This window comes from Barbus barbus (assembly GCF_936440315.1).
Source record: "Barbus barbus genome assembly, chromosome: 30".
Taxonomy (NCBI): domain Eukaryota; kingdom Metazoa; phylum Chordata; class Actinopteri; order Cypriniformes; family Cyprinidae; genus Barbus; species Barbus barbus.
The window spans coordinates 19,214,911-19,228,372 of NC_136758.1; the positions used below are offsets into that span (position 1 = coordinate 19,214,911).

A 13,462-nucleotide genomic window follows, 5' to 3' on the forward strand; every position below is an offset into this window, starting at 1 on the left:
AAATGCACACAAAAAACTTGAAAGAACAATTCAAAAGTTCTTCTAAAATGTTTTATTAGTTACACAAGGATTTACAACTTTCTCCAGTGCCATGTAATAATTACAGATATTTTCTAAGAATAAATGGAGGCGTGAAGGAACAAATGGAAATTGTGAGTTTGTGTTTGTGAAGAGAAAAACAGAAAAATGAGAGAGAAAGAGCCTATGTGCGCATGTTTAAGTGACTTTTGTATGACTTAGATGCCAGAGGCCATTTCTGATTATCAGAATACATGCATCATAGTTTTGATATGCAAAGACATTTGCATATATCTGACAATGTGAAAATAAATCTTTACTCCTTACAATTTTATTAATATGTAAAAAATATTTCTGTAACAAATAAAACAGAGCTTTTCCTTTGTGACCTAATGTTCACTTGGCATTTCATTCTCTGCATTTTCTTTCTCGTAAATGTAACAGCCCACCTTTCCAATGTTCACACCTTTTGGTCCAAAAAGGTACCCATAGCAGGGCACATGGCAGTATGGGCTGCCCTCATGCTGCAGGAAATAGAGAAAATACAGCACATTATTAGGGAGCCTGAAGCAATGATAAAGCAATCATCCTGGTAAATATTCTACAAATACATCATTTACATTACATATAGGATTTACATATCACATTTAGCTACTGTTTTAATTATGTAATTTAATATTTAAAACCAAAAACTGGCAAAATTCAAAAATGCATTTGAAAACATCTCTATCAGAGTAGGGAAGTTGAAGTAGTGAAGTCACAATAACTGCTTTGCAGTAGGTTGTACAGCACATGTGTACCTCTGCATGGCCACCAGGGGTCAGTGTTTTCTTGCACCTCACACAGCGAAGACAAGGCCTGTGCCAGTTGCGACCCAGTGACATCACCTTCTCAGCTGCAGCATTAGACCATGATGACATCCCATTACATCACATTAACACAGCACTGTTTTATTGGTTATCTATATATAAAAAATTATATAAAATGTATATTCAGAAAATTAAAAAAAGTATTTATTTAATAACTTGATATAAACGTGGAATATATAAATATAAATAATTTAATAATACAATTTATATATAATTATAACTTTAGTTATAAACAAAATAACAACAGTCTTTAAAGTCTTTAAACGTTACACTCAAGTCTAAATGATGACCATCATAAACAATACTCATCTTTGACTCTCACCTTAAGCTATTTTAAAACATTTGTCTTGACTGACTGACTGGCTGTAATTCTTGCTTTTTCCCTTTAAATGGACTCAAAATCTCAGAGTGGTCAGACCGAATGCTGCACATATACAGCAGCACAAAGCCATACACACTCTCACACCAACCAACCACAGACATTCCTGAACGTTCTCAAATGTCTGAAAAGTCATGGTTTTGATTCATTGGACTCACCGAAATAAACTGCCTTTCCACAGCCGGGACATAGATAAGTCTCTCCAGCAAACATACGTGTAGGCGCAGTGGAAACTACAAACAAAAGAAAAAACTTTTATGCATCTGTATATCCATTTTTTTATTTTTTTTTATTAATATCTGCATGCATGTTAAAAGTTCATGAACTACAACCACTATATTAGCCATAGGGGACAATAATGACTTGACAATAATGAAGACAATCTGACTTGTATCCTCTATGTCTATTATATCTGATAAAGTTATTACCAAGATCTGTCACTAAAACATTTAAATAACTTCTGGTTTGATGCTTTTGAAGGCCAGATTCAGGCTGGTGTGATTAAAGCTGTGCTGACTGATGTGCTTTGATAAGGATCAACATTAAAGATGACAGACTGTTACCAGTTTTAGATGCAAATGTCTTCTCCTGTGCTCATTTTATCATGGTGCTTGGCTCACGTGTTTAGGAAACACATTACATTCTGAGACATTCCTACAACGGTCCTTAAAACCCTCCCCTAACATTCCTGCAATGTCCTGCCTGTCGGAAAACACCTATTAAGGGGAAATATTTTAGGAAAGGAGCCAATCAACGAAGGCCATTAAAATTCCACAATGTAAAATCCCAAGGGGGTCACTTTAGAAAACCATCCTCCCACCCCTCCATTACAACACACACGTTTAACTATTTCTGTCTCCCACTCAGTGTGGTAATGTGTGTATGTGTGATAAAAGTGCTAAGGAAGTGTTAATGTAAAATGGAATGTGTGGAACAATGCAGCTCGGAATGGTGTGTTTATTTATATAGTGGCTAAAAATAGCATATGGACACTTAAGTCACACTTAACTATGAATGAATGTCATTTCACTACAAGAAAAAATATCAAACCAAGAGGCATCTGCAGTCAAATGATGCTAGAACTTTTCTCAGGTCCCTTTTCTTGGCCATTTTCAATTACTTTTAACCAACTGATGTCAATGTGATTTTAGTAAATGTGAAGTCAGTTCCCTTCAAGTTCAACTGGTGTCCCACAGATGTAGTTCACCACATTAACTAAAGACATACCCAATAACGTTTGATAACCCAAAAGTTTCTAAATTCTTAGATGTAATTTTTTGACTGTATATTATGCTAAACACTTTCACCTCAGAGTATAACAATAAAAAAGGTAATTGTGACTATATCTCAGTATGATATATCATCTGTGTCATTTTGATTCTAATAGATGATTATTGTTCTTATTTTAAGCTTTATTTCACTTTTTTATTTTTTGCTTTTTCATTATTTATTTATTTTTTTTTAAATATTGTTTGATCATTATCTAAAAAATGTATAACTTCTAAAATGAATTTATTGTCACTTTTGATAAATTTAATGTGTCCTTGCTGAATACACTTATTTTTTTCTTACTGACCCCAAATTTTCAAACGGCAGTCTATGTCTTACAGTACCTTTAGGTTGATTAAAACTGGTCTGTGAGCTGGTCCAAGGTGTGGTGGGCGAACCGTCTGAAGGGCTGTTAAATGATTTGTTGACTGGTGTCTGAGGAGGCGTGTCGTATATGTAAGACCCCGCCCCTCCAATATTTACACCTACCAATGAGAGGACAGAACAGTGAGTACCATTCCATTACGGAGCGAGCAAGTGTAAACAGTTGATAAAGCTCATATCAAAGTGTTCCGACTCTCCTAATGCAGATAGCATTAGACAAAAGCCAAAAATATCCTCTTCGGATCCTGATAAAAATGCATCTCTTCTGAATTGTGCACTCACTTGGATGGTATATTACAACCTGAAACTATGAAGGTATTTTTGGTGCAAAATAACTGAGCGTCTGTGACGGCAGAATTTGTAGTTGTAGAGAATAGCCACACATGTGTAATAGTAAATTTAAAGTCACAGACAAAATGTGCAAACTTGTAGGTTTTTTTCTCTCTCCCACAAACACAACACAACAGTTACACCTTCTCAAATCCTTCATTGCAGATACACAAATCCTATTCTACGAATCACAAATCAAGAAACTCGTACGCTCACATGTTTTGCTACAATTTGCTTCAGTGAATATGGTGCAAAACACATTCACACACCTGCATCAAAAATGTGAAGTCAAGGACGAATTTTGTACATCCGCAAATCAGTATGTGAATTCTTGCAATGAATTCTTGTATGTGAATTCCTCGTATTATTCGTCCGTGAATGTGTTTTGCACCATTTTTTACTGCATCAATTTTCTGCACTGAATTACTGCATCAATGTGGCGTGGCATGGAGGCAATCAGCCTGTGGCACTGCTCAGGTGTAATGGAAGCCCAGGTTGCTTTAATAGTGGCCTTCAGGTCATCTGCATTGTTGGGTCTGGTGTCTCTCATCTTCCTCTTGACAATACATAGATTATCTATGGGATTCAGGTCAGGCGAGTTTGCTGGCCAATCAAGCACAGTAACACCATGGGCATTGGACCAGCTATTGGTACCTTTGGCAGTATGGGCAATATTTGGCATAAAGCTTGTCAGCAGAAGGAAGCATGAAGTGCTCTAAAATTTCCTGGTAGATGGCTGCGTTGACAGTGGACTTCAGAAAACACAGTGGACCAACACCAGCAGATGACATGGCAGCCCAAATCATCACTTACTGTGGAAACTTCACACTGGACTTCAAGCAACATGGATTATGTGCCTCTCCAGTCTTCCTCCAGACTCTGGGCCCTTGATTTCCAAATGAAATGCAAAATTTACTTTCATCTGAAAAGAGGACTTTGGACCACTGAGCAACTGTCCAGTTCTTTTTCTCCACAGCCCAGGTAAGACGCTTCTGACGTTGTCTCTGGTTCAGAAGTGGCTTGGTAGCCCTTTTCCTGAAGACGTCTGAGCGTGGCGACTCTTGATGCACTGACTCCAGCTTCAGTCCACTCCTTGTGAAGCTCTCCCAAGTGTTTGAATCAGCTTTGCTTGACAGTATTCTCAAGCTTGCGGTCATCCCTGTTGCGTGTGCACCTTTTCCTACCCAAATTCTGCTTTCCAGTCAACTTTGCATTTAATATGCTTTGATACAGCACTCTATAAACAGCCACACCTTTCAGTAATGACCCTCTGTGACTTACCCTCTTTGTGGAGGGTGTCAATGTTCGTCTTCTGGATCATTGCCAAGTCAGCAGTCTTCCCCATTATTGTGGTTTCAAAGAACAAGAGATACCCGGAATTTATACTGTAGGGACGGTCATTAATTGAAACTCAAATGTAAATATTCTAATATTTTGAGATGCTGATTTTTGACTTTCATTAACTGTAAGCTCTAATCATCAAAATTAAAACAAAAAAAACTTTTGAAATGTTTTACTTTACATGTAATGAATCTAAAATATATGAAAGTTTCACTTTTTGAAATAAGTTGCAAGAAAAAAATTTTTTCACGATATTCAATTTTTTTTAGATGTACCTGTATGTGTGTCTCTCTTATGTCGTCACTGGATCTGCTTTAACTCTTCTGGTGTCGTGGTGTTTAGGAAGACAGGACAACGTTTTTTTTTTATTGTAGATGTATGTGTAGATGATCATATTTGCATGCATTCAGGTAGCCACTGTTAATATGGTTTGTAAGGGAAAACAGGACTGCCTATAAGTGTAATCATCTCTCATGTCTGTGTAGTTTAGATATATCCCATCTGACAGACACAAATCTCTTTATCTTACAAAACCCTTTTCTGTATTACTTTCCTTATTTCTCTCTCTCTCTCTCTCTATTATTCTAAAAGTCACTGCGAGTCAGATGTTGCTAAATGAACGGTGAATCAAACCTTTATTTCCTGTACATGAATACATGCCGCATAAAAAGTAACTAGCACTAAAGACCCAAAAAGACTCAAATACACAAGAAAAACCTTCAACAACTTATCAAAAAATAGCAACAACTTATTATACATACCTTTTGGTCCAAAGAGTGTTCCATAGCAGGGTTTATGACAGTAAGGCAATCCATCATGCTGTGTGTGAGAAAGAAAGAATCTTTTTATTAGTCCATTTTAATTTGATTTACTTAGCAGAATTTCTCATTTCTGTGTAGCTTTGCTGCATACACAAAACAAAAGCTTTTTATTGTAATGAAACACACTAAACAATGAAATACAGAAAACATTTTTCCCAATTCGGTTTAAGTGCTGACACAACCTTAGAAAACAGAAATATTCTGACTTAGCAATATTAATGTTTTTTTCTATAAATTGTTTTATTACTAAATATTAAAATTAGTTATAGGCACTCTTCTACTAAAACCTGCATTTTCAGGCAAGGTAAAATTATCAGAAGTGTGTGTGTGTGTTACAAAATGAAAGAAAGAGAGTCTTGTGTCGTGCTGGATTCATTAGAGGTCATTGTTTATCCTTCTGTTCCTTCCTGCTCCTCCCAGACTGCATAAAAAGACCCAGTCAGGCTCAAGCTGGACTGAAATTCAAGCCTCCTTACACACACACACACACACCCCACACACACACACACACACCTCTATTTAAGTGTGCATGCGTTTTAGTGCATGTGTGTGCACATAACAGTGCTCTTAAAAAAATAAAGCCAAACTAACATGCTAAATTGAGTGATACATATTAGAAAAATACTTTATGCATTTACCATCAAAGATTTTTAATGTGTATTTTATATATTAACAGCAACATCTATTTCAGCATTTCTGTTGTGACATGAGTTAAAAATACAGTTTACGTTCCCACCGAGAGCTGTTTCCCAAAGAATAGAATTAGGAAGAAAAGGCAGTCGACACCTGCAGTGACTGAATACCAACAACATAACCTCCTGCTGTTTTGAACACAATAAGAGACAAGAGCACACAAACAATAAAGGGAACATATTGACTGTAATAAAAGAATAACAAGACTAAATGTATCTTTCAGTGAGACAATGAAGAGCTGTTTGTCCATCCATTTTTATCAAAACAATTGAGAAAGCACTAGAAATTACAAAACCCTCCTTCATTTTAAATCAGAACTCACCTTATAATTAAACTAAGTTTAATTATGTGTGTGACTATTCTGTTTGTGTGCATACAAGCGTGCGCGTGTTGAGAGAGAGAAAGAAGGAGGGAGAAGGAAGAAAGGAAGAGAGGCAGAAAGGCAGACAATTTTTTTCTGGTTTGAATGAACACTTATCTTTGTCCCTCCATTGTCCTTGTAATAGTTCTGGTAAAGACCCACAGTAGAGGAAAAGCATATGCTTACAGATATACCTACTTGTTCAGTAAAATTATCTGAACTGGACTAGCTGTACCTGTGTTTGAAAATGACAGATTACTGCTATTTCTTTAGGAATTTAATTGCGGTTAAGAATATTATGATTTACATTTCCTCTAAGAGGCAAGTAGCAGTAAAGCCCAGGACTAAAAGAATCTGTTTCACTTCCTGTTACCACAGCCAGTCTTCACCCTGCTGTTCTTGTCAATCTCTTTTCTGTTTTATACTGTAAAACTGACAGAAAAAGCAACATCAAGCACTTTTGTAAGGAGTACCGAGGATATTTATTTCTTGTCCTTTCGTTCTTTGCTATTTTGACATTCAGGGTTCAAAAGGAGTATGGGAATGGCTTTACGTAACAGTTTCAAGAAAGCAAACATGCTTAAATGTTCTATCCAATATTAAATAGATAAATGACAAATATATTTGTAATTGTAATCTCTCCCTGACAGTCAGAGAACATTCCAGAGAGATCCAATGAAGTTACTATAAATACTAATTAACTGCATTTACAGTCATTGTAGGAGTTTCAATTTCTCCATTAACTTCTACTTGTGATGAGTGACAAGTCTGCGGGTGAAATACAGACTTACAAAGGAATGGATGAATGATCGTTTAACCCAAACAGGGAAACTAGACAACTCCTAATGTATCAGGCAGGACCCTCACACATGTCAGTTCAATATAAAAGAGAAAGGAAACATAGAAGAAAGAAAAAAGGACAATGAGGGGCACCCAAATAAAAGTTGACAGGGATGACCTACAATCAGTGTCAGTTCAATGGATTGAGCTTGTGTGATCGTCTGCTAAACTATGACACTGGATGTGCAGCCTTCACAAACTCAGCGAATACATTCAGACCAAAAAGTAGGACATACAGAATCATCTGGGATCCTGTCTGTGCTGTCTGATCAAAGTCATCAGCACTAGAGTCAAACTGGTCAATTAACTAACAGATTTTTAAAGAAACTCAAATATTTAATGAACTAAACACTGAAATTCAAACAGGTAGAGAAAGAAAGAAAGAAAGAAAGAAAGAAAGAAAGAAAGAAAGAAAGAAAGAAAGAAAGAAAGAAAGAAAGAAAGAAAGAAAGAAAGAAAAAACACAATGATCAGAGAGATATTTCTTTAATGTCACCTCAGTCTGCAATATCAGCTTTAGTTCTGCTTACCTCCGCATGGCCTCCAGGAGAAAGAATCTTACTACATCGTTCACATTTCAGACAGAAACGGTGCCAGTTTTTCCCCAGAGAACTCACTTTCTCAGCTAGAACAGGGAAAGAGTATAATGTGTTATCAGATCAGCGTGTGTGATATGTAATGCTGAGGTTGACTGCTTTAATTGCTGTAATGTATATCTAAATAACACACAGTTAATAAGACTGCAATTGTCATGTAGTGATAAACTTCTGTTTGGCTGCTTTGCATGTCAGTCAAATAGCCTTTTCCTTTCGTGGGTGGTTTTTGGCCAGTAAAAGCTGCTAAGTGGACCAGACTGTATGTCAAAAACCTAACTTTGTATGAATAGCATCACATGGTCTTCTAAATCAGCATATTACAATGATTTCTGAAGGATCACGTGACAACTGAAGACTGGAGTAATGACTGCTGAAAACTTAGCTTTACTCTCACAAGTCTAACTTACATTTTAAAATATATTAAATAGAAGTTATTTTGAATATAAATAACATAAGAGACTTCTTTCAAAAATATTTAATAAATCGTACATGCTCCAAATGTTTGAATGGTAATGTACTTAGAATCATAATTTATAAGACTGTATAGTTACTGTTATTGTAAATTCATAGATCATTACAGTTGTGTCCAGCTCAGCAAATGCTAAGATGCAGCTTTAACACAGCAACTGCAATTTTGTGTGTGTTTGTGCATTTATTTCTGAAGAGATATCTATAAACAATATTTACAAGAGCTCTAAGAAGACTATCCACACAAAATACTATTTTTTTAGGGTGGAGTCTGCATCTGTGTTTTCAGTTGAACAATGCCGCATCAAAGGAGAGGAAGAACAAACTGGACCATCTGAAGAAATGCTTGAAATAGAGATCCCGTTTCAATCCAAACACTGCTGAGTCAGATCTGTTCCTATCAAGCGGATGTCGAAAAGTGCATCTTATCTCTAACTTTTCTGATCTTTACAAGCTGGTTTTGTGCACAATCAAACGAACAACCATTTCACTGATATTTCAAAAGAAACAAAAATAGAAGCACTGTCATTTAAACATTTGGTGTTAGCAAGATTTTTTTTTCTTTTATTTTGTTCTTTTGAGCTTTCTGTTCATCAACGAATCCTGAAAAAAAGTATTATGGTTTTTACAAAACTATTAAGCACAACTGTTTTCAACACTGATAATAACAAGAAATGATTCTCGAGCAGCAAACCAAAAAAGGATCAGGTGACAATAAAAGACCGGTAGCAATGACTGTTAAAAACTCAGCTTTGTCATCACAAAAATAAATGGCATTTTGAAATATATGAAAGTAGAAAACTGTGATTTAAATTTGAAATAATCTTTTATAATATTACTGTTTTTAATGTATTTTTGATCCAATAAATGCAATCTCTTACCCACCCCAAAAATTTGTAAGCTATTGTGTGCTGATTTTCAGCCACCTCCAGTATATTTAATTTTTTTAAACTTCCATTGCACAAGAAACTGCTTGCATGTGTTCTCTCATTCAAAGACCTCATGAATTAAAAAAAAAATCAATAGTTTGCTTTGAGCAAAGACACAGTAAACAGTCATGGACTTTGGAGCACAGGAGTGAGAAATAGGCTACAAGCAATTCAGAGAAAAACTCACTTGTCAACATTCCACAATCAATCAATCAACAAGGATATTTTCTGCCATTATAATATACCTAGCGAAAGAGCTATGATATGACATAAAAAACATTTTCCAGGTTGACATTGTGCACTGTGCATATGGAGGACTAAACTCACCCCCCCAATGCCCTACACACTAACTAGCTGACATTCCTAGGGTCTGTCTCTCTCACACACATTCCATCACACAAAACTAGTCAGGTCAAACAGAGAGCACACTGACTCAGACATATTCAGAAGTCTAGGCTCAGTGGGGATATCAAATCATCAAGCTCCTCTTTAATGCAGCCAGAATGAGAGTTACTCCATCCGCTAACCTGCAACAGTAGCACAACAGATCCGCTCACTTTGTTCAAGAGTCCCTTGCCAAATTCTTACGTAACACTGTCACCCAATTCTCTTTTCACGGGCTATAGCATTTACTAGCCCCGCGGATACTGGATGTCAGGACAGAATACTAAACAGGAGCCGACAATAACATGACAGACTAGAGAATATCCTCCAGTGTGGCTGTGGGAGCGTCAGGGTCACTTGTGCTTGACCTTTCAATAACAGATTTGCACAGGCTGCAAAATTAACCCTCATCTTCTTTTTGAAAATGACAGTTTTGGGTCCTGGAGATCTCTATGCTGTAGGCAGGATAATAATAATAGTAATTTTGAAATTAGCATAGGTCTATTATTTTACCCTAAATCTTTTCCTCTGACCCAGTTAAACTGACTAGATTCAAAGGCACACACTCTTCAAGTTTATCAAGGACAGCAAAACCATATTTGCAAAAAATACAAATTCACTATTGACAGGAGTACTGATGTGTATAGCAGATAATATTAGTATAAGAAAATTAATATTCATATAGATATCTGAGAACCGAAAGTGAAGAAGAACATCCATGGTGGACTGCTATTATAAAGCATATAAACACACACACACCACCACCACCAACAACAACAACACAAATCATAAAGTGTTAATCCGATGTGTTGTTGAACTATTAAACTGGATTTAAGACCCCAAAAAGAAAACAAAGTGTTCAAATCACACTGCTTATAACCTAATGACTCTATAACAAACAAATACGCTTTTCAAAGCCTTGTTACGTAACTGTAGTTATGTCAAGATTTGCAGAAGTGTATTCCTTATTTTTTTATATATATAAATTTCCCCAGACCTTTTGGCACGTATTATAAATGCCCTGCAATTTAAGTCAATTAGTCCAGTCCAATGATCCAATAACAATGAAATAAACTTGGCTTGTACTTCTGCTGAATGATAATTCTAGTAGAAAAACTCACCGAAAAATACAGTCTTATCGCATCTTGGACAGATAGACGTCATTCTCTAGAAGAGTCTTGTAGTCGCGCAGGTTCGGTTCTGTTCGTCTCTTTTCGTTTCGTCGCCTGTCCCTCAACGCCGCTGCACACTGTGTGCAACATGAGTCGCGCGCGGCGTTTATTTAACTTTAAACAGCCTCAGTGCTTGTCTCATGAATATTAAATACGTTGCATGACGTTACACCAGTAAACTCTGATTGACTGAAAGGTAGCAAATCCTACTACACTGAAGGCTTGGCTTGTAAATATTAATTAGGAAACGTGACTGGAAAGCTTGCCCTCGTTAATATTCATAGCCTTCGCTATAGTGGGATTAGTTAATACGCATCGAGCTGCGTGGCACAGTTACGCCACGCCTTTAGTTTGACCAATGAGAAATGTTTCTTATACGTCAATCAAAAGAAAAACACACAAATAGCTACCCATCAAACTTTCCCGTCTTCCCCAGCTTGTCAAAAAATACTCTGTTTTGTCTTTTGTTGCATGAATCTCGAGACATTAAGCGAGAGGCATTAAAACGAAGCCTTCCTAAAATGAAAAGGAGAAATTAGGCAGAATGTCCAGCTTAAGGCAATTCATTTTTTTTCTATACAATGAATAGTGTCATTCTGTGAAAGGCTGTCATTCCACCTAATAACATCTCCTTTTGTGTTCCAGTGAACAAAGAAAGACATATGTGTTTGGAACAACATGAGCATAAATAAATAATGACAGAATTTTCATTTATGGATGAACTAAGATAAAGCCTAACTTTGTTGTGTTAATGTTTACTGAAGCAGAAACTCTGTCCATCAGTGCTCTCCTCTATTCTTCTGACAGTTTACAGTAAAGATACTGTAATTAGTACAGTCTAAACAGATGCATGTGAATGACAGAGGCATCAGTAAATGCATTTTCAACTACTGGCATCACCACTGAGATAATGGATGATCTCAGTCATGTGTCCATAGATGGGGTCATAGGTCACCTCATCCATGGTACCAACTGTTTAAGGCACAGCTCTCACATGGTCCATTGCATAACACTGTCCATGGACCTTAAATGGACCCTCAAATGTAGCATTAATGGCCATCAGTATTGCAGTATTAAATAAATAATATATTACATAATTGTATAATTTATCCCACTGTTTTGACTTGCTTTATATTTTGAATATTTATTTGTGTGTTCTTATTATTATCATTGTTGAAAACTGTTGTGCTGCCTAGTATTTCATGGAAACAGACACATTTTCAGTATTCTTTTATGAATAGAAAATTAAAAAGGACAGCATTTATTTGAAATAGAATCTTTTGTGATATTAAAATGGTCTTTACTGTCATGTTTGATCAATATTAAAGAATCCTTGCTGAATAAAGGTCTTTCTTTCTTTCTTTCTTTCTTTCTTTCTTTCTTTCTTTCTTTCTTTCTTTCTTTCTTTCTTTCTTTCTCACTGACCCTCACTGACTCTAAACTTTTGAATGGTAATATATATAATTTTAATATACTTTTTATAAACAAGCTTTCAGTAGAAAAGTCACCAGCTGCAACAAATCGCTGAAGAACAGCCTTAATTAAAATTCTCAATAGAGATATAGTCTATAATTGAGAAAGATGTTACGCTAAATACTGCTCACTTAACATTCACTCACTGAAACAAATATCTCCTTTGGTCTGACATTATGCGGTAGGAAGTGGGGAGAGGACGCTGCAACTCTGAATAAACCTGTGTTTTTGAATGCTATCGTTTTTCATTGTATTATAGCGCCCCCTACATGCGTGAAATACTATGTATGTATGGGAAGGCTGGATGTATGTATGTTTGTCTCTTATTTGTTGTCGTTTGTTCCTTTTACCTTAGGTTAATGTTTACCTTATTTGTCTTAGTTTTGCCCTATTCGTTATTTTTTATTTTCTATTTTTATCTCCTTTCGTGCTTGGAATAATTGAAAAGCAGACTGTTTTGTTTGATGTTCACCACAAAAACCTTCTTCTACATTTCTATTAATACATTCACATGAAAATCACTTTTAATATGTGGTTGTTCATGTCTGTTGTTTATGCAACACTTTATGTGAATATTGTTACATCTTATTACCACTAGATGGCAACAGTGACCACCAGAGTTTTCAGAATACAGACAAATCAAATGGTCTCTGGTTCATTACTGGGAAAAAAATAAATAAATAATAAATCACAATTAGTTTTAACTAAGGTTTGCCAGTAGTTCTCACCTCTTTTTGATGTCATGTGAATTTTCCGAGCACTGCATGTATTGTGTATACAAAATCAGTGATTTCTACATCAGGTTTTACAACACTTGCCTAAACAATTTAGAATGTTTCTGGAACATGCTACAAGAGTGATATTATAAAACAAACTGAAACTTAATCAAAATGTTCAATCATTTGCTCACGCTGTACAACAGTGAACATTCTGGCAGTGTTGGCAAAGGTTCTGGACTTTTCATAACAGGCCTGATTCCTGTTTTTTTTGTTTTTTTGGCATCAGTTAGTGCCAGCTGAAGACTGTGTGCCATGTATAACAAACTGAAAGTTTGTGGTTTTAGCTGGTTCTGATTCTTCATTTGAAAAGATATATATGCACTATATGATCAGAGGGGCCATTTCATTTTCATGTT

At 35.9% G+C, this 13,462-nt stretch overlaps 1 protein-coding gene across 1 annotated transcript; it reads right to left on the bottom strand.

The window, feature by feature from the left end:
• Positions 1 to 35: 35 nt before the first annotated feature.
• On the bottom strand, positions 36 to 11,149 carry LOC306850666 (cysteine-rich protein 3-like). Its single transcript, XM_079386441.1, has 7 exons — positions 10,804 to 11,149; positions 7,836 to 7,930; positions 5,352 to 5,409; positions 2,880 to 3,020; positions 1,425 to 1,499; positions 819 to 913; positions 36 to 542 (listed from the first exon to the last, which is right to left on the bottom strand). The coding sequence occupies exons 1-7, from the start codon at positions 10,844 to 10,846 to the stop codon at positions 408 to 410; spliced, it is 642 nt and encodes a 213-aa protein (XP_079242567.1). The 5' UTR covers positions 10,847 to 11,149; the 3' UTR covers positions 36 to 407.
• Positions 11,150 to 13,462: the final 2,313 nt, after the last annotated feature.